This window comes from Arachis ipaensis, chromosome B9, assembly GCF_059453495.1.
Source record: "Arachis ipaensis isolate K30076 ecotype BB chromosome B9, ASM5945349v1, whole genome shotgun sequence".
Taxonomy (NCBI): Eukaryota; Viridiplantae; Streptophyta; class Magnoliopsida; order Fabales; family Fabaceae; genus Arachis; species Arachis ipaensis.
The window spans coordinates 151,620,233-151,642,593 of NC_142444.1; the positions used below are offsets into that span (position 1 = coordinate 151,620,233).

The 22,361-nt window shown below is 37.2% G+C and overlaps 2 protein-coding genes across 2 annotated transcripts; both read right to left on the reverse strand.

The window, feature by feature from the left end:
- Nucleotides 1-7,198: 7,198 nt before the first annotated feature.
- LOC107619041 (Protein kinase superfamily protein) lies at nucleotides 7,199-9,596 on the reverse strand. Its single transcript, XM_016321252.3, has 2 exons — nucleotides 8,277-9,596; nucleotides 7,199-7,712 (listed from the first exon to the last, which is right to left on the reverse strand). Exon 1 carries the CDS (start codon nucleotides 9,456-9,458, stop codon nucleotides 8,316-8,318), a length of 1,143 nt encoding a protein of 380 aa, XP_016176738.1. The 5' UTR covers nucleotides 9,459-9,596; the 3' UTR covers nucleotides 7,199-7,712; nucleotides 8,277-8,315.
- Nucleotides 9,597-10,239: 643 nt separating this feature from the next.
- Nucleotides 10,240-14,792, reverse strand: ASHH1 (SET domain group 26). The gene is made up of 11 exons (XM_016320870.3): nucleotides 14,585-14,792; nucleotides 13,955-13,984; nucleotides 13,753-13,820; nucleotides 13,435-13,591; nucleotides 13,084-13,170; nucleotides 12,896-12,980; nucleotides 12,707-12,800; nucleotides 12,376-12,574; nucleotides 11,879-11,913; nucleotides 10,776-11,262; nucleotides 10,240-10,645 (listed from the first exon to the last, which is right to left on the reverse strand). The coding sequence occupies exons 2-11, from the start codon at nucleotides 13,955-13,957 to the stop codon at nucleotides 10,385-10,387; spliced, it is 1,476 nt and encodes a 491-aa protein (XP_016176356.1). The 5' UTR covers nucleotides 13,958-13,984; nucleotides 14,585-14,792; the 3' UTR covers nucleotides 10,240-10,384.
- Nucleotides 14,793-22,361: the final 7,569 nt, after the last annotated feature.

A 22,361-nucleotide genomic window follows, 5' to 3' on the forward strand; every position in this document is an offset into this window, starting at 1 on the left:
AGACTTATCTTTAAATGTTTTTTTATTAAGTAATTAGTATTGTATTTTTTATTAATTAAATAAATTTTAAATTCTTATTTATTATATTTTATATTAATAATTTAAATTAAAGATTTAAGATTTAGAATATAAAATTTAGAATTAAGAGATTAAAATTTAAAATTCAGTATTTAGAATTTAAATTTTAATTTAAAGTTTAGGATTTAAAAAGACATTACATTGTTTACTTTTATTTCTATATGAACATTTTTTAATTTAAAAATAGGAGACAACAGAAGAACCTATCATGTGAGTTTATATATACAAATTTTTTTTTGGATATTATTGTTTTTCTTACCATTTATGTTATTTGTTACTTTTACTTAATATATTTTGTATCATGTATAATACTATAATGTGACATTCTACCTTCCTTATCTCTAAATTTATTTATATTGTTAAATAGAGTTTTTCAATTATGCTTACTATATTAATAACCATGAGTACCATATATTTTTGGATAATATTAGGGAGACAAAAAAAATAGCCAAAACTTATTTTATTTAGTATTTATTAATTGTCACAACATATTAAATAAGACAAGTTATAGCTGTTTTTGACTAATTTTTTTTTGTTACTAAATATTTCCGTATTTTTGAGGTTGCACGTGATCGTGGCCAATTTTACTTCTGACTAGATAAGGAATAGAGAATAGTACTAACATAAATGGCCTCTATGACTATAATAATTCTCATATATATAGAGGGTAGTGAAGAATATCGAATTAAAGGCAATCATAGAGATAATACTGCTAAACACACACATTTAATTTAGCTTATAGGATCTAAGAAGTGAAAGGAAATGAAGCCTAATCAGCAAAGAAAGTTGGTCATTCTTTTGATAGTAGCATCCTTATTTATATGCTCCTTCTCATCATTTGTTATTGGAGGTATTTCTTTAGCTAATTTTTTCCCCATTAACTCTCTTCTTAATTTCAAAGTTTACTACTTCTTTATTTCTTCATTTTGGGGAATATCTATTTACCACAACAATGTCCTTTGAACTTAAAATATTATGTATATATTACTCAAAATAATTATTCTACTACTAGCTATATACTAAGAGTGATGACTTGCTTCATTTTAATATTAATTCTTGAGTAATTATAATATAATATATAAAAAATTGTTTGTGGCCTTATTTGATACAATTAAAGCCTGCTTGTATTTTAATTTTATATGTTTACTATTTTTATTCAGGAAGAGTGAGAAGCAACCAATATGCTTTTGATTGTAATGGTTTTTTTGGTGGCTGAAATAAATTAAACAAAAAAAAAAACAAAACAAACAAAACAAGGAATTGCCTAAATAGAGGGACAGTCCCGTTTAAGACTACTCTTAAACTCCTCCCAAGGTGAAAGAAGCTCTACATGCGAAAGTTGTAACTTCATCGCCATCTTTGCCATAGTATCTGCTACCGTGTTTGCATCTCTCATAATCAAACGAAAGTCAACCCACCAATTTCAATGCATGATATCTCTTATTTTGAGCACCAGTGGATCAATAAACCCAAAACCATCTTGAGTAACAAGATTAAATGCTTCCACACAATCCGTTTCACAAATAACATCTCGTTGACCCACATCCCAAGCTAAGAGATATCCTCTCCAAATAGCAAACAATTCTCCTTGAAGAATACTATTACTCTCAATTATTCCCAAACACCCCCTTTGCCAGCTCCCATTAATGGTTTGAGTGGTCACGACGAAGATGATATTAATGTAAAAGGAAATGATGAGAAATTTAAACACAGTAATAATAGTGAGAAAGATTTAGTTTCAATAGATTATACATCCGTACAACGAAAACCACCAATCCACAATTAGTCCTTTTCATTTAATTTAATTTGATGTGCAACAAATATATTTTATTGTGAATTTCTTTGGTAGTACTATACTACTATTTAATTAGAGAGAATTATTATGTCTCTTCTATTATTCATTATTCATTATTATTATTATTATTATTATTATTATTATTTGTTGTGCAATATTTTTTTTAGGTTTAAGATTAAGTTTTTTTCCCTTTAAAAGAAAGAAAATTATTTTTTTTTGTCAAAGATAGTTTGTTATATTTCATTAATCAGTGAAAAATGAAATACACAGGTATTCAAAACAGGACAGCATAGCAAAAAGTGAAAATCTCCCAAAAAATACACTGATGATATACGTCCAATGGTATATAGACAAACTAAGAATAAGCTAGAAGAAAGAAAATAATAAGGTGAATTGAGTGAAACTAATAATTGTCCTCATGGAGACGGCGAGCTAGAAGGGAGATTTTTTGGATTGCACGAAGCAATTTGACGGAATTTGTGAGAATGGTAGATGACATCGAAGTGCAGCTTTCAAATACTAATTGGTTGCGTACTTTTCAGCAGTGCTAGTAAATGATGGCAAACAATTGAGGATTTCGGTCAGCATTTTTCAACGAGTTAATCATCTCTATTATTGCAATTCACCATGTCCAGAAATCATCACGAGGGAGGGAAGACAATTTCTAAGAAAACTTTGAGACCGTACCATACTTCTTTACTTGTAGAGTAGTAGAACAAAGAGTGAGTGATCGTTTTTGTTGCTTCCTAATAACAGGGGCATGTTGGAAATATAAATGGGTAGCGATGGTGAATTTGAGCAAGAACCAGAAGACGGCCATGTCGAGCTTTCCAAATAAAGATCTTAATTTTGTGAGGCAAGTTCAGCTTCCATAGTTCAATTCATGGCTTCTTCTGCTGCATATGATTAATAAGGCAAAGTTCAAGAAGCGAGTGGTGAAATAAGTAGCCGATTTTGTAACCTGAAGCAGTATCATACTGTTTGGAATTGTTTAAATCCCATTGCAATTAGTCATGAATCTCATGAATTTTAACTGCAAGAATCCTGTCAGAAACGTCTTAGGAAAATAATTCTCAAATGAAGCTTTGATTCCAAATTCCGTTTTCAGTAATTAAATCTGTCACTCGTGGAACAAGATTGGAAATAATCTGACTATTTGGCATTGCTGATATTATTAGAGGATACAGAGGAGGTAGCCACGGATCCTCAAAAGTTCGGATGTTCTCTCCAATACCCACTGCCCAGTTAAGACCTTTTCAACTATTTTTCGGCCTTTCAATATGCTCCTCCATCCCCAAGAAGGTAAGACTCCAGTTTCTGCAGTTATAGTAATACTATTTCTAAAGTACCTTCTTCTCAGGATTTTGGATAATAGAGAAGTTGGCTGTGTTACTAGTTGCCAATACTGTTTGCCTAAGGTCGCCAAATTCTGAATTCTAAGATCTTTAAATTCAAGATCTCCTTCTCTTCTTGGACGAGTCATAGTGTCTTAACTAATCCAAGTCATCCGTTTTTCAGAGTCTTTTTGCCCCCACCAAAACTGAGAGAGTAGAGAGTGAATTTTTGAAATTAAACCATTAGGTAATCTAAAGCAAGATAATGTATAGATGGGAATAGCTTTACCCACAACCTTAAGCAATACCTGTCGACCTCCCGAAGATAAGAGACTGTGTTTCCATCCTTGGATTCTCTTTTGCACCTTCTCTTTTATGATACTAAATGAAGCCTTTTTAGATCTAGAGATCCTAGAAGGCAGGCCCAAATATTTATCTTGAACCCCAACATGATTGATATTTAGAAAGTTAACCGATTGTGTACGAATACAAAGAAGGAGTGTTGTGGCTAAAAAAATACAGCAAATTTATTAAGATTCACCCGCCGATCACTGATGCTTTCATAAGAAGTCAACAATTGTAGAATGTTTGAACATATATCAAGATTAGCCTTACAGAATAAGATGGAATTATCAGCAAAGAGGAGGTGATTGACCTTGGGGCATCACCTATGAACCTGAATACATTGAATTAGTCTGTTATATTCTGCCTTGTGTAACAAGAAGGATAGACCTTCTGTACAGAAAAAAAAAAGGTAGGGAGATAGAAGGTCTCCTTATCAGATACCTCTATTTAGTTTAAAGAAGCCATATGTTGTTCTTCCACAATGACAGAATAAAAAATAGTTGTCACCAATTTCCGAATTCACATAATCCATCGGGACTCAAAACCAAATTTCTCCAAAATAAACCAAAGAAAGTGTCATTCCACCCTATCATATGCCTTTCTCATGTCTAATTTTAGAGCCATTTCAGTTGTGAGCCCTCATTTTTTGTTTTTCAAGTAATGTATGCACTCATGGGTAATTAAGATATTATCAAAAATTAATCTGCCTTTAATAAAAGAACTCTGCGTAGGGCTAATTAGTTTGTTCATCATACCTTGAAGTCTATGTATAATGACTTTAGAAATAATCTTATAAAAGACTGAGGATAAGCTTATTGGTCTGACCTGAGTCATATCTTTAGCATATAAAATCTTGGGGATAAGACAAATTTGAGTGTGATTAAAGCCCTTCAAAATTCTGCCTCCTGAGAAGAAGTTCCTAATTGCTCGCAAAACATCACCACTGCGGATGTTCCAAAAGTTTTAAGAAAAATTTGTTGTCATACCGTCATCTCCCGGAGCACTTTGAGGATGAATGTTAAATATAGCTCGTTTCACTTCCTCCAACGTCACTGGTCTTTGAAACCTACGATTCATGAAAGTTGTAACCTTAAGTTCCAAGCCGGTGAAAAAAAATTCAGGGTTCTCATGACAAGAGGAAGAAAAGATGTCTTTAAAATATGCTTCTGCCACGGAAGCGATTCCAGTATTAGAAGTCACCACTCCTCCGTTACTGTCATTCAATTGCTAAATTCGGTTCCTCCTGGTACAATTTCTGAATATCTGATGGAAGAAAGTTGTTTTCTGATCATCAGATTTGAGCCATTTGATTCTAAATTTATCCTTCTAATAAGATTTTTCATTTTGCACTGTTTTCTCAAGTTTGTCTTCCAATTCTAAAATGATTTCACCGTCATGGATTTCTGATAAGGTAAGTGCCTCTAATTTAGACTGCAATAAAAGACCCTTGAATTAGATCTGTTTTTTCTTTCTTTCACTTGACAATTTTATGTCGACATTGCTTTATTTTTTGAGTTTGGATATACATGGCTGATCTTTCAATCTATTTATGCCAAACTTCTCTAATAATCATTTGAACTTAGGTAAACACATAAAATACTACAGCGATCATTATAACTATTTGTCAAAATTGATGCTGCAATAAAGAATTTACATACTGTAAAATCTCGATGATTTAGCCATCTTTTTATGTCATTACCAAACTTTTAGATAAATTTTTTTTTCTTTTAAAAGAAAGAAAATTATTTTAAACAAAAAAAAATGCGATTTGTGCGTGTTTTGTGTAGATAATTTTTGTTGGGTCAATAAATAACCGGACCAACTTAGTCGAAACTAATTAGTAATTACTAAAACTGTTTATACATGTAATATATATTCTTATTATTCTAACATATATTATATAAGTGACGAATTTTATAAATAATAAGAGGTCATTATAGGTTAATTGTGACACTTTTGTGATAAAAATTTAAATTCTTTTTTCTACACCTCAACATCCTATTGAAAAGGATAACCAAGAATATGCTGCATTATTCAATATTCTTGGTCCATATAGAACATCACAACATATCTCTATTTAGGGGTATTTAAGACTCAATTCGATCTAAATTTGAGGTATATTTTATTGGATTTGACTCTGTTATTTTTACCCATTGCTATTTTAGAGCTGGATTCAATTATATTTCGGGTGATCCGATCCAATTTAAAATTATTGTTTTTTATAAGTAAAATATACAGTTTAGAGTAAAACTAATAATAAAATATTATATTTTTATATTTTAATTAAATTTTTTATATTATATGATATAATATTTTATTTAATTTAATTTTTAAAAATAAAATTATATTAATTTATTATATAAATTTATAAATACTAATTTTATATTAGATTAAGTCAAAATAAATTCAATAGACAATTGGAGTCGCTTCTAAATCTAATTAAACCCAGTCCGGCTACAAACACCTCTATCTCTATCAGGGTGTAGTGTGGTTGGGGAAATTATAAATAATTCTTAAAAATTTTAAGATGGAAATATCATATTTTTATTTTGGTTCAAAATTTAAAAACTTATTTTCAAGTAAGTTTGATTTTAAAGAATTAAAATACCATCATTTCAATTTCCATATTCTTTTAGAATATATTTGATTTCCATGAAAATAAAATGTACTTGAACCACAAGCCCCCGGTTCCTTAACCACAGAAGCCAACGAAAAGGACTAGTTTGTCATTGCTACTCCTCACAGCAATGAATCTCCCCTTGAGTTTGGTCCATCGCAGCCATAAACCGGACAGAGAACAAGCTCTGGTTCACAGCAAAACCAATGACAGTGCCGTACGTTGGTCGTCTCTTGTAAGGCCTTGGTCAGAGGTGAAGTGCCGCCGCTAGTATCTGAGGTCAATGTAGTCTTTTTTATTGAATATGGCAGAGCTTCATCTAAGTAACTGATATTAAAAGTCCTACATAAATTGAAGATAGCGCTTTGCTAACTTAAGAAAGTAATAAAATAAAATTTTTTATTAATCAAAATCTTATGTTTTTAATACACTTTCAATCTAGCTATTAAATACATAAAAAAGTTCAAAAAATAATATTCTAAGAATATTTATTAGCTAATTCTTTTAAAATGTGATTATAAATTTATAATAGACTTTATAAAAGTTTGGATATTCTTAAGAATATCTTTGATATCAGTTTTAAGTTCAATTTATTTTAGGTGTCACAAAATAACACATAATATTTATGAGATTGTATGTTATGAATAGTAATTTAAAATTAAAAATAAAATTTGTTATTAGAATGTTTGGTTTCAATTCAATTATAATTTTATATTATTTTTAATTATTTCATTAAATAACTATACAAATGATAAAATTTTATTAATTTTTTATTAGAGTGATATCATTTTTTTAAAGTAAAATCAGTTTTATTTTATCTATCAATGTTAATACAAATTTTAGTTTTAAATTAATTTACTTTTTAAAAATATAAAAAATAATACTCTAAAAATATTTTATTGGAGTTGCTCTAATGTTACAACCTAACTTTTTATTTTTTAGGGTTGTTAGACTCTCTCTCGTTTGCATTAAAATTATGCCTTTTTCAGTGACAAAGAAAAAAGAATTAAACTTTGCAAAAATTCAAAATGAATAATAAAACTTAAATGACTTGAATAAAAATGAAATTAAATTACAGAAAGTAAAAATGTTTGAAAATGTAAAGGACAAATTAGAATGAAGACTGGAAAGAATAAAAGTTGTTGAATTTAAAGGAAACAAAATGACATTGCAAAGAAGGTAAATTGCATGAAAAAAAAAGTACAAAAATAGTAAAGTACAATTGAAAGATATGGAAGGAATCCTTCCAAAAAAACTATTGACTAAGTTGTTGGGAAATGCGAGTGAGTGTGAGCGTTTTTTTTTTTGAAAAGATTCCAACTCTTTTTTCATCTGTCTCTTGTCAATTTATAGGCCAATCCGTCCAATTATTTGCTGACACGTCGTTCTGGCAATTGGTTTTGCTAAATAACTGTTGCTAAATAACTGTTTGTGCTCTTTAGAGATTTAAACTTTGCCTTCGATTCGGTTTTCTGACCATCATCATCAACACGGTTGACCTCTTCTTCGACATAGCTGACCTCAATTGATTAATAGAGAGTATCTAACAGAATACATAATTGGCTCCAATCCAAATTAATTTTAACATGTATTTAAAAGTTGATCGAAATATAATAGTTATAGATAGCTTACTAGATAATTGAAAAATATTACAAATGTTTAACAAAATAAAACAAGCTAAATTTAAAGGCTGATCAATCTTATATATTCTTCAAACGTTTTCCTTCCACCTAAATTCTAAGTTTCTAACTCATAAACAATCCCTTGAGCATTATATTTTGTCATGGAAAAAGTTGGATATTTGAACATAGTATTCACACTTAAAATGAATATATAAATTCTATTGAGAATTGGAGAGAAATGGCATGGCTTGAACCTTTCCTTTTTCCTGTTTTCTTTTCAAATTCTCACTTCCTTGTGGAAACTCAATTGGCATATGGCAAGAAGAACATTAGAACAACAAAGAATTAAGGAAACAAACAAATGAATGAATATGTTTCAAGCAAGGGTACAGCCACAAAACTATTTATTAATCAAGAAATATATCTATAGTTCTACTAATAGTAGTACATTGTATTAGCTATTTACATATTTCTTATGATCTGACCTGGACAAGAGAATTAGTTCCGGCATTGGCGGCGGAGGCTCAGAGCGGCATGGAATCCAACAAGCGAACAACCTCAGGCATCTCAGGCCTTTCCTTCTGCAACTCAGCAGTGCACATGCAAGCAATCCTCACATACTCTTTAACACACTCTTCCCTTAAACCTTCCCTTGAAATATTCACATCAACAATATTCATCTCACTATTTTGCTCCTTTATCTTCCGGGCCCACTGGACCAGCCCAATATCTTCCTCCCCTAACTTCACTGGCAAATTAGTCCTGCGCCCTGAGCCCGTCTCAAGCATCAAAATCCCAAAGCTATACACATCCACCTTCTGGTTGGCCACATTGGCCCCAGCAACATACTCCGGGGGCATGTAGCCCATGGTCCCAGCAAACTGCGTTGACACGTGTGAATATTTGGACGTGTCAATCCTCCGAGCAAGCCCGAAATCAGCTATATGGGCCTTGAACTCGGAGTCCAATAACACGTTACTGGCTTTGATGTCCCTGTGTATGATGGGCTTATCAAGCCCGTGGAGATAGCAAAGCCCGTGGGCCACGCCTCTAATGATGTTGACCCTGGTTTCCCATGACAGAGGTAAACGGAGGTCGCTGAGGGAGATGTGGTCGTTGGGCCCAGTGGTGGGCTCGTGGAGCCACTGATCGAGGTTTCCCCGTTCGATGAACTCGTAGACGAGTAAGCGTTCGGGCCCGGAGGACCAGTAGCCGAGGATCTTGACGATGTTTGGGTGATCGAGCTTGCTTAGAGTTTCCATCTCGGCCTGGAACTCGCGGAAGCCTTGGAAAGCGTCCGGGGAGAGCTTCTTGACGGCGACGACGGTGCCGTCGTTGAGGCGGGCCTTATAGACGAGGCCAAAGCTGCCGTCGCCGACGATGAGATTTGGAGAGAAGTTTTCAGTGGCGCGTGCGAGCTCGGTAAGAGAGATCTTGAGGTTGGGATCGGAGGACCAGCTGGCATCTACGACGGAGATGGAGGATTGGTCAGGGTTTGGAACGGGTCGGGTTCGGGTTGGGTTGGTAGCGCGGTTGTCGTGGCGGGTTAGAAGCATGGAGGTCTTGGCCTTGCGGCGCTGGCAGGCGAGGATGACGATAGCGAAGAGGAGGGTGACGACGAAGAAGGTGCCGGTGGCGGCGAAGACGGCTTGGAGTGCCTTTTCCATGAGAGAGAAAGGGTGTATGAAGAGAGAAAGTGAGATACTGACGGGGTAAGAGAGAGAGAGAAAGAAATGGGTATGGCCATGGAAAGGTGGGGACTGGGGGCGGCGTTGTTTCTAAGAAAGTGTGGTGTGTTTTTCTTAGACTCAGTCAACGGTTTCCGTGCTGTAGACTCCACTCACCAGTCATCAGTCATCACTGTGTTTTGCTTTGCAATCTCGGTTGAGTCAGAAACAATACTTTGAATGGATAGCAACCGGCTTTGGTGAAAAAGACCGTTCAGTTAAATATATATATATAACACTATCATGCTGATTGCTGATGTTATCTGCTACCACCTCCCTTTGGGAGATCCTGATTCCCGTTCGGTTATTGTTTATTGTAGCAGCACCGAATCACCAACTCAACTCGAAAGCAACATGTGCCACAAATATTTCGTATCTCAACTTTTATTTCAAATAACATAGTACTCAATTGTGGACTACAATGACTAATTTGCAATGACTTTTGACACTTCAACGAAAGAAACAGCTGAGAGCTGACCATGTTCATGAAAAGGGTTGATCTATGGACTCTTGTTTAAAAGGAAATAAACCCCTTTCGAGTTGTATTATGCTTGTTAAGAGGTTATTACGTATGCTCTTTTGGTTAATCAAGAGAGGGTGAATCCGTGAATGTAGTTCTAAAATTTATAAAGGAGAAAGTATAACTTCAATGGAGATACACAGCCCAACAAAGCTTTCAAAAGCTAAACGAAAAAAGAAAAGATTGATGATAACTTATACGGGTTTGAATTTCAAGAGAAAAATTCCTCCCAGCTTCCCATATATTTTGTGAAATAATGAAGAAATTGTTGAAGGATAAAAAACGAGTAACGAGAGTAAGATTCAAAATATCCTTCTAAATACTAGAAGTTTAAAATGTCTTCATTTCAACCCATCAACAGCCTAATTTCGTTTTCATTATCAGCTTCTGAGGGAGGTTTAGACCTTTGAGCAGTGCAAGCCACATTTTTGACAATTGAGGAGTAAAGATCAAACTCTGCCTTCAATTTTAGGCAGCAAGCTTGAATCCACTTCTCTGCTACAGAGGTAGATACACTGTCTTGGCTATCCCTCTCATGTTCTTCAATGGCTGGCCTTATTTCATCGTATAAGGAATCGAGACCAGAAGTAGCGTTATTCTTGACTTCCTGTATTAAAACCATAGGATTAGTTTGAGCGTTTTTCAAAAGTTTCGCATGTTAAGTGTTCCATCAAATCAGAAAACATTTTTCTTGGAACAGTATTCAGCATACAAGAAAGTATTAATGTAAGACAAACCTCATATTTTAGAATCTCCTCTTGTGCTTCCTTTGAAGCCAAGAGTCCGGCGGCAAACTTGGCATCAACTTTCTTCTGAACAAGATTCTTTAACTTTCTGCCACGATATGCCTTGGATCGTTTATTAGACATGGACCCAGGTCCAAGGTGATAGTTTCTGGCAGCACTATTACTTCGGATACGCGAGATCATTGCATTCTTTTGGGAGAAGGCCTGTTCAGTATCTTCAGAATCCAATTTCATATCCTCGTTTACTACTTCAGTTTTAATCTTCTTGACGTCTAAATCCTTCATCTGGGCCAAATTAAGGGGAATACTGAAAGCACCAGAGTCTGGTAGCTGCTCAGCTTTCATTGTATTATCCACGGAGGATCCTATTCTTCCATTAAAATCATTTCCAGAGCTGTCTGAGTTCATACGTTTAAGAACTTCTGTCCCCAATTCATCCTCCGCGGAGTCATATACAGGAATTTTCTCAACAGAGTACCTGTATCCAACAAGACTTAAGTTGCTGGTTTCATATAAAAAGTAGAAGAGACTTAACTTTCACACAAATGCCAGGAAACCAAATTTTTTCACCCAACATTAACCAACTTTTTAAAAATTATTTTGTTTATCCTAAATTCTAGACTCTAAATCATAAACTTTTAACCCTACACCCTAAATTATAAATCTCAAATCCTAAATTCTCCAAAAAATGAGAATTATTAGAATTTAAAAAAAAAAAAGATTGGCTAATATTAACTAACTAAAAATTGGTTCCCTATACTTCCGCTTTCACTCTAAGTATGGGCACGGGGAGGGGGAAATGGGGAATATTATCCAAGTTGCAGAAGGGGCATTTCTCCATGTCGGGCGACTGAGTCAACTAAGATGCAGGTTCCCCATTATTGACATATCATAATAGCTACAGCACTAGTTATTCAACCCCTAACCAGACTGTACTTTGCCTAAACCGAAAAGATTGGATTTAGGCACTCGATGGAATTATTTTATTAGATTTCTTATTGCAAGTGTTTTCTGTGGCCAATAACTAATTTGAAAAAGAAAAGAAAACTGTTGTTTAGTCCACATCATAAAAGAACACATAAAATATAGGTTACCTGTCATCATCATCTTCCCATAGATAAGTATCTTCCTGCTCAGAATTTTCCCCCCAAAAAAAAAAAAAACAAATAAGAATCAAGAGAAATGACATATATATACACATATACCTAAACAAAGGCAGAGCAAGATGCCTTTTTCTTTTTTAGTACTTCACTACAACTGAAAAAGTTCTCCTGAACAATAAACTCAGTTGAGCAGACATTCCACTGTATTAAAATGTATATAACCAAATTAAACGGAGGACCTCACTGCCTTGCCAACACGAAAAGTCCAGTGTTAATTATGTTTAAGATCTGATCACAACAATATTATGCCTTAGGTAGAATTCTAATAGGCAAAAATACACCCGACAATGTCCACCAAAGAAGTTAATTAATGACTTAATATGGTGATTACATGAATCATGGATAAAGAGTTGCATTAGAACCTCAGGAACAAATAAAATTTTCAATTCATTAACTATTTTCTGAGGTGGCTAATAGAAAAAGCTTACTTGGAAACCACGAGATTTTGCTCCAAGGAATCCAGAACATCTAGCTGCACCGCAGAGGCAGCGAACCTTTGCGCCCCCAAACCATTCAAAATTATAGTCATATGCCAATTCAGCTCCAAAAGGAATATCATATTTCGCAAATATTCCAACTCTTATTTCGCCCAAGACATTCCATTTTCTTGTCTCACAGTTTGGTTGACTGCAAACTTAAAAGTAGTAAGTTGATGTCAAACCAGAGGCAATGGGAAACAAGGAGAATAACTAGTGGCTACTATAATTTGCAAGTCAACGTAGTTTTATTTAATCTTAGTATATTGTTTGATTGATATACCAGGAATGATTTATAAATCTGCCAAGACTTCCCTTTCTTGTTGCATCAATAGATTCAGAGGCATTAAGGCAAATGATAAATGCATCTGTTAGACCTGCAAAGCAAGAACGAAAAAATGATAAGAAAATGAGGTTACAAACTTAATCATCAAACAGAAAGTAACAAACATTGAACTAGTCAACATTTGACCTTGAATTTCATAAGCCTGGGATCTACGTTTGGCTTCTTTCCATGATATTACTTCTCCACAGTATTCAATGACAAATTGTCCCGCCTGAATGATACAAATAAATTGAAGTGTCAACACTACTACACTAAATAGCCAGAGATTGCAGACATACATCACTTTGTTTAAAAGTAATTCGCTGTACGGTTACCTTAATGTTCTCATCAGCCAAAAGACCCCAACCACGGCCTTCAGTTTTAAACAACTTTGTTTTTGCATATTCACACTTCTGAAATCTCTGTATTCAGTGTATTCATTACACAAGGACAGAAAAATATGAATCTTGGTCCAAGTTTGTCAAAGTCTCAAAATAGATAGGAAAATCAGTTCAAGAATGTTCAATATGCAACTAGTTATGACAAGCACCCCTTATAGACAGGTTGATAACCAGTAAATAATAGATTCTTATGATCCAGCAGGTATCTTTCACAATTAAATTATAAATAGGTATTACTAATACATAACAAAATATCATCATCGAGAGACATAAACATGAACTAACCTGATTTTTGCAGAGGTCACCACATGGGCAATAACCAGGAGTGCATTCGGTGCTGGTTAAAACATTGAGGCAGCTGTCCCCACATGCACTATCAGGGTCGTCAACATTATATTTGCAATCACATATAGCAATATCCTCCTCCTTCTGCTTCTTATGCCTGGGCAGGATAAATTATACAAGAAGTTAATTATTTATAAATGGAATTAAAATCTAGTTTAAGCACAAAAGAACTTGCATATCAAAAAATGAACACAAGAACTGGTGTCAGAACAAAGAGAAAGGAAAATCAAAACATGTACCATCAATGAAATTACTAACCTTCGTATAAAAAATTCATTCTGATTTATATGTATGTATTGGGGCAACTCTTCTTCTACATTAGGATCCTTCAAATGATAAAGTATTTGTTACTTGACTCCAGCACACCATAAAATGGAGCATTTGTTTATTGAAAAAATAACATGGGAAGTATTAAGAGAAAACTAGATACAGAGTGATGAAGTGAGTGGAAGGAAATTACCATCCGAGTAACTGCTGAAATGCTTACAACCTGAGAAAATTTAAGAAAAGAAACTTATGTTCATAACTCATCTTTGATGGCTTTACACAGATAGCAATAAACTAATTACTTTATCCAAACTAATAGAATATAATCAAACTCGGCATCTTGCAAGATGACACTGTAGATAAACTAGTCTCAGCTTTTCCTCTTCAGTTTACCAATCAGAATAAGATTCCACTGAAAACAAGACATGGCTAATAGAAGGAACTCAAGTGCTCCCATTTCTTGGCCTCCCCCTTCTGTTTCATTCACTCTTTACAATTAGATAGGATGTTATTTTCCCACCACATTCTAGATCAAAGTAAGAGGCACAAAGTACTAGAGGGTGACCTAACCTAAGCTCACATTCACACTTCATGGAGTTACAAAATTGAAAATTCACAATTCCAGTACTGATACTCAGGTCAAGCTAGCCTTAAATACAAGCAGTGATTAAGAACTCGGGCAAAGAAATTTGGTCGCAGTTTTTGAGGAATAACATGAAAATAACAACGTTAGAGACAGATTCACCTCCAAAGTTCAAATCTTTGCACGAAGAAGAAAAAAACAATGGTGTAGAAACCTAGAACGCTGTTAAAAGGTTCAAACCTGTGGCAGCACAAACGGGACAAAAGATCCTCCAATACTATCAATATCAGTTTCCTGTTGGAAGAGAAGCCCCTCTCCGGCGCCGGATAAGAGGTTTTCCGGTGAACCGTGGCCGTAGCGTAGGTATTGGGTCGAAGTGCTGCGGTTGCGGGGACGAAGATGACTGAAGTCTGAAGATGTTACGAACTTACGATATATCAAAGTTGTATTTTTCTTTTGTAATTATATTTAGAATTTAATATTGATATTCGGTTAAATTATCTTATTTTAAATGTGTATTTAATGATATAATTATATGACTATTTTTATTTCGACCGTATGATATTAAAAAAATAATACAATTATATAATTATGTAAAATATTTTATATTTTTTATATATTAAATTTAATTCTTTATTTATATATTAAGTTATTAACAATAAAATTGTATATTTTCTAAAAAAATAATTCCTTCTCATAATTACATAATTATGATATAAAAAATACTTTTTCTAAAAATATTTTAATAATATTTGACTTTTAAATACTAAATTATTTTTTAAATAATAAAATTTTTATCTAACTTAATATAATAAAATAAATTTAATTATTATTATTATTATTATTATTATTATTATTATTATTAGGGCAAGTTACTTAAATAAATAAATTTGAGAAAAGCTTTACTCAAATGTGCAAAACTGGAAATGGTTACCCGTATGTGCAAAAACTGATTATTATGTAAACCGTGGCAACCCACCACGGTTTCATATTGTTCATAAACCGTGGTGAGTCAAGGCGGATTATGAAGGAGAATTTTTGAACGTAAACCGTGGCAGGTCACCACGGTTTACTCAGGATTGCTGGCGTGCATAAACCGTGGTGAGTCACCACGGTTTACTATCACTGGAAATCTATATATATGCGAGTGATTCTAGCTCATAAGAGATCATTGTCACAATGGCTAGTGAGGAAGAGAGTTTTCTTGCCCTAGTGCATTGCTCTGGGAAAATAAAAAAAAGTAAAAGCCACGGTGTGAAGTTTACCGACAAAGAACCACTAAGTATTTTTATTAGTTCGTTGATGACTTTGTCAGATCTGAAGAACAGCATCTTGGAGAAGCTGGGAGTTTTGGGTAGCAAGTGGGTGAAGAAATTATTCTACAAGATTCCCATGGCGGTTGTATCGACCGGTGTTCAGTATGAAACATTTGCGGTTAAAGCTGATGAAGATATAAGGGTTCTGTTCTACTGTGTAAGGAGTTTTCCCGAGATCAGAATCCATGAGTTGTTCGCGAAGCTGGAGGTTGGTGTCGATAGTTCCGGGGCATCCGCCCCAGTTCCTTGCCCAGGTTCCGCGGTTGGTGCATCTAGTTCGATGCCTGCGGTCAGACCGGTTCTTCCGCCGGTTCAATCACCTTCGTTTGCGGTCGATTTAGCCCGAACGGAGGTTGTTGGTTCTATACCTTTGGAGAATGCAGTAGTCGTTGAGCCTTCCCACGTTGTGGACACCGGTGGCGGCCTCGTACCTTATATTGAAGATTATGGTGCACCTGATCAAGTAGAGAATGCAATGCGTGACGATGAGTCTGAGCAGGAGCCTGTTGATATTGATGGTGACAGCGACGATCACACCGGTGGCGATCCACATCCGCAGCATCGGCCATCAAGTTCCGGTTCTCATCAGCAGCCTCCACACTTCTCGACACTAAACTTGGAAGCCCTTGGTCAACAGGAAGACAAGGGTAACAGAGTGGGGGGATCTTCTGCAGAATTTCAGATTGGCCAATCATTCCAGAGTAAGGATGAAGCTGTCCTGAGTGTAAAAGATTATAGCATCCGGCGAGGTGTTGAGTACAGAGTCATTGAATCGGATCATTTGAAGTATCATGGAAAATGTAAGGATTTCGGCAAGGGTTGTACTTGGTTGATTCGTGTAGCGCTTCGTGCACGAAAAGGGACTTGGGAGGTTAGGAGGTACAACGGGCCACACACATGCCTCGCAACTTCTATTTCAAGTGATCACCGTCAGCTGGATTACCACGTTATCTGTGCGAGGGTTCTTCCTATGGTTAGGGCAGATGCTGCGGTTACGGTAAAGGTACTTCAACAAGCGACAGAAGCTGATTACGGTTTCAGGCCTAGTTACAGGAAGGTTTGGATGGCTAAGCAGAAGGCAGTGGCACAAATATATGGAGATTGGGAAGAGTCTTACGCGGAGTTGCCACGTTGGATCCTAGGGATCCAGGCGACAATGCCGGGAACAATCACGGTGCTGAAGACGTCTCCTGTTCGAGTTGGTGGTGGGGTTGATGAGTCCACGGAGTACTTTCACCGGCTATTCTGGACATTTCCACCCTGTGTCGAGGCATTCCGGCATTGCAAGCCCCTCGTCAGTATTGATGGTACCCATTTGTATGGGAAGTATGGAGGGACGCTTCTGTTGGCGATCGCTCAGGATGGAAACTCGAACATCCTCCCGATAGCATTTGCCCTTGTGGAGGGGGAAAATGCAGAGTCGTGGTCATTCTTCTTGACCAATCTCCGAGAGCATGTGACTCCTCAGGAGGGTATCCTTGTTATCTCTGACAGGCATAATGGGATCAAGGCAGCGCTTGAGGCACCTGAGACTGGGTGGCTGCCTCCTCGGGCTTTCCGGGCCTACTGTGTTAGGCATGTAGCAGCGAATTTTGCCCTAACGTTCAAAGGTAAGGACTCAAGGAGGATGTTGGTGAATGCTGCCTACGCAAAGACTGAGGCTGAGTTTTACTACTGGTTTGACATCATGCGGACTGAGAATCCAGCAATGTGTGACTGGGCCAACCGGATGGAGTATGACAAATGGACCCAACATCAGGATGGTGGTCGTCGGTTCGGGCACATGACCACAAACATCAGTGAATGTGTGAACTCCGTCTTGAAGGGAACTCGCAACCTACCGGTCACATCGTTGGTTAAGTCAACCTACGGGAGGCTAGCTCAGCTATTTGTGGTACGGGGACAGACAGTAGAGGCACAAGTCGGATCTGGGCATGAATTCTGTCAGGCCTTGGTCAAGGCCATTGATCGGAACGTAAGAGACTCTAGGTGCTTCACTGTGACATTATATGACAGGCAGCAGTCCGAGTATACCGTCGCGGAGACAACACCAACCGGCAACTTCTCCCTGGGTAGTTATAGAGTTTCTCTTAAAGATCACCAATGCGATTGTGGCCACTTTCAGGCGCTGCATTATCCTTGTTGCCATGCCATCGCGTGTTGCGCCTACTCTCGGCTAAACTGGGCGTCATATGTTCACGAGGTGTATCGTATGAGTGAGGTGTTCAACGTTTACAAGCAGGGGTTTCTCCCACCTATCCCTGAAGGACTATGGCCTCCATACGCTGGGCCTACCATCATTCCTGACCCTAATATGCGGCGTGCAAAGGAAGGTCGTCCAAAGGCAACTAGGATCCGTGGTAGTATGGATCAGTCTCAGGTGGACCAGCCGAAGCGATGTGGGCTATGCCGTCAGCCTGGGCATACGCGGAGGAGCTGCCCCCAGCGAAGACAGAGTGGTGGAGGGGATGCGTAGATCTCATGTCGTGTATTATGCAGTCCAACATGTTTTAGTTGCGTAAGCGTCTATGTAATGTTAGTAATTTATTGTTGGTTAGGTCTGTGATTGTCAAGAGTTTTATGTAATGCAAAAAATTCAGATGAATAAATTCCTATTATTTTACCTAGTAATGTGTGGTTCCTTTTGTGCATTATAATATAAACCGTTGCTCTACATATGAAATAAGCTGAAACCAGTCAATAGGATTCGTCAAAAGACCAATAACATTTAACATAAGACTGAAAGTCATAAAAACTAAGTAGCATGCTCAATTCATAAAATAACAAAGTCCCTAACAGATATGAACATACAACATAACTAATCAGAATCCTCAATGGTGTCACTGTCAGCATCGTCAAGCTGGCCAATCAGGTGACCTCCGGTGCCACACAATGGAGGACGCCTCACACGCCTGGGTCTGTGATCTGGCGCTGCTACTGAGGGCTGTGCGGGAGCGGCACTGAAAGCAGACGCAGATGTCCCTCCTAAAGCAAACCATGGGTCAAACGGAGAACCTGCAGGCTCGTTGAGGTCAACTGGCAACTGAGCCTGAACATCGTCACTCCTGGGCTGCTGATCAGCAAACTGGGCATGCTCCGCAGGCATCTGTGGCCTATAGTCATCCCTAAGCATGTCTGCTATGTCCATGTAGAACTCGGACTCAGTAACATGATCATCAATGTCCATCCCAACTGCCGCGGTAGTAAACTGAGCAAATGCATGTGGGCTAACGTTCCCAAACAGCTGAGAGCTAGTACCCACCTCGAACGTCGGCTGATCCATAGCTGATGCTGATCCAACTACCTCCTGATCGGTCACGTGATGGCTGCCGTCGCCCTGCTCGGATGGTGCTCTGTCAGGCGCACCTCGACGGTTAGGCCGCGCAGCTGCCCGTCTGCCTCTACGTCGAGGAACGCGGTAGTCCACTGCATCCCCAGGCTCAGCTGCAGGAACGTCCTCCTCCAAACGCTCGGCAAACTCCCTCCACTCGCGATCAGTGGTCCGGGTCCCTATACGGCGACGCCGATCGACTCGTCTGTTATCTGGTCTGTCATAAACGTGCACTCTAGGAGGTGCCTGTGACGACCCTCTGTGACGCGCCTCCTCAGTCAACACAATCGGCCTCGGATCCTGAAATGCTACATCTGGGGATAGGAACCTGTGCGCCACACGACACCACCAATCCAAGTAGTCTGATGATGGACCAGGGTCGAGGACTCGATCGACCCATATGACTGACTGAAGCCTGTCCTCCCAATGCTGGTGCCACTCCCGATAATATGAAGGAAACCACCGGTCCCCACCCCTACCATCCTTCGCGTGTAGCCAATCTATGTTCAGAGCTGGCTGCGGGAGATGCTGAACACCGCCGAACTGGGGTAGAACCCTATCGACCTGGTGCCACTCGATCGCAGCAAAATATATGAGGCTAGTGACGGTCGTCCATAGGCGTCGATGCTCGTCAGCTAGTATCTCCGGATGAATGACAGTACCAACATCAACAGAAGAATAAGGCTCCCACACAAACTGCATATAATAAGTACGAGTTTGCTGAGACAGTGACATTTAAGCAAAACTAGTACATCTATCAGTAATAAATAAATGACTCACATCGTGGACACGCAGCCTATCCAGTGCAAGGCGTGCAGAAAGTAATCTCTGTGCCCCTGCATCGTTCCTCGGCACAAACTCAGCCCACCTAAAAAATTAATTGAGATGATGTCAAAACAAACCATAACACATGATGTATTTACAATTTATTAACAGAACATACTAAACCATACCTGGAAGCAAGAGGAAAGCCGAACCGGTCAAAACCAGTGGGCCTCATAGTGGGAAACCTCCAGAAAATCCAAGACTGTAGTAGTTGTAGAGGCCCAGCCAAGTTAACGACGTTCCTGTTTGTACCACGACAAAGACACCTATACAACCAGGCTAGTGCAGCGGAGCCCCAGCTATATCTGCCCAAGTCGTCCAACGATGCCAAATAAGGCAACCAGCGAAGGTGGACCCTGTTTGCGTTCTTGTCCGCAAAGAGCTGAGACGACAACAGCATCAGGATATAAGCGCGTGCGTATACACGCACGGTCTCATCAGTAGCATCTGCAGGGAGAACCCGGAACCTCTCGTGGAACCATGTGTAGCACACTGTCATCTGCTTAATTTTACTCTGTGGAGGTAACTCCCCGAACAACTCCTGAAACCACACCCATGCTGGTCTACCGTGTTCCATAAGATTCTCAAACTCAGTCAAGCACCCACTAACGGGCACACCATCAATCGGCAAACCCAGCTGATACGCAACATCCTGTAAAGTAATGGTGCACTCACCAAACGGCATATGGAACGTGTGGGTCTCCGGACGCCACCGCTCAATAAATGCGCTAAGGAGAGACTCATCAACCCAGAACCACTGACTGTTTAGCCTACCCAGATGATACAAGCCGGCAGTCTCTAGATACGGTATAATCCGGTCATGTAAGGGCATATTCTGCTGCCTCCTAACGGCGCTAATAACCCTACTAGGCTGCACAAGGTGGGTAACATATTCTCTTAGCGTGTAATACAGAGTTAAGCTACGAATACTAAGCACTGATTATAACGGTATAAAAACAGGATAAAAAATATTATTCAATAAAATATTTACAATTATAACAAAATATTTTAGAAAAATACTATTAACCAGACTTACAAGATAAATCAGCATAATAAAATATGCATTAATCAGTAGACAATAGTAATGAATGCCTCACATTTTGATTCACAGTAACCATAATAATATCAATATTTATGTAAATAACATTAATCAGAATAACAACACAAATAAACATAGTAAAATATTTTCACTAACAATATTCCTAATAATATCAATTGTTATATTACTATGAATTTTGATAACAATAATAATAACAATAACTTACCTCTTGGTCGATATATCCTGCCACGTGAGCGACGCCGTTTAGTCGGTACAAACGATTCTCATCCTCCCTTGGTTCCATCACCCACTTCCCCCTCAAGCCTCCAAAATTTCCTCTCAACACAACAACAATTTCCTTTTTTTGTGATTCAACAAGTGATCCGTCCTAACCTTCCGCGGATTACTTATATAGACACACACACATAAACCGTGGTGACCCATAGCGGTTTATGTGTTTCGCCATCTCTTCATAAACCGTGGTGACTCACCACGGTTTATGCACGCCAGCAATCCTGAGTAAACCGTGGTGACCTGCCACGGTTTACGTTCAAATATTCTCCTTCATAATCCGCCATGACTCACCACGGTTTATGAACAATGTGAAACCGTGGTGGGTTGCCACGGTTTACATAATAATCAGTTTTTGCACATATGGGTAACCATATCCAGTTTTGCACATTTGAGTAAAGCTTTTCTCAAATTTATTTATTTAAGTAACTTGCCCTTATTATTATTATTATGTGTATTCTCTTATTAATGTACTTTCACTTTCACATTGTATTTTAAAAAATATGAAAAATCAATTTCATGAATTTTGAAATTATGTGTTATAATCAAAATAAATATTTACATTTTCTTAAACTTTTAATATTTACAAACCAATCCAATAAATTAAACTTATCTAAATGTGCACTTTAATTATTTATACAATTTTAGATGTGCAATGTAGAAAGTAGAGCTGCACATGGATTGAATAATATCTGCATATCTGTGATAGTTATCTGCATTCGATCCGAATTTTACGAATATTATTCAATCTGCAGAGTTATCCGATCTGATCCGCATTATGATATGATCGGATTGCGGATTTGGCTGTGATATCCATAGATCCGATTCGCAAATTCGCATATCCACACGTCTTATATAAATAACATAGTTTAAGAAAGTAAACCCTAATGTGATATGAATTTTAGTGTGTTGCTTTATAATATCTTGTTTTTAATTTTTTATGTTGTACTTTAACTTAGAATAATTAAACTTAGATCTTGTGTTATTATTTTTCTTTTGTTATTCAAGATAATTTTTATTGATAATATTTTAAGAATAAATAGGCTTAAACGAGTGAAAAAATAGATTTTTTACAATAAAAAATGGCCTTAAAACAAATTTTTTGAATTATGCTGATATACCCAATATCCGATCCGATCCATCGGATGGATCCAACTTAAAAAAAATGCGAATATCGTATCTGATCCGATCTGATGAGTACAGTGTGAATCGGAT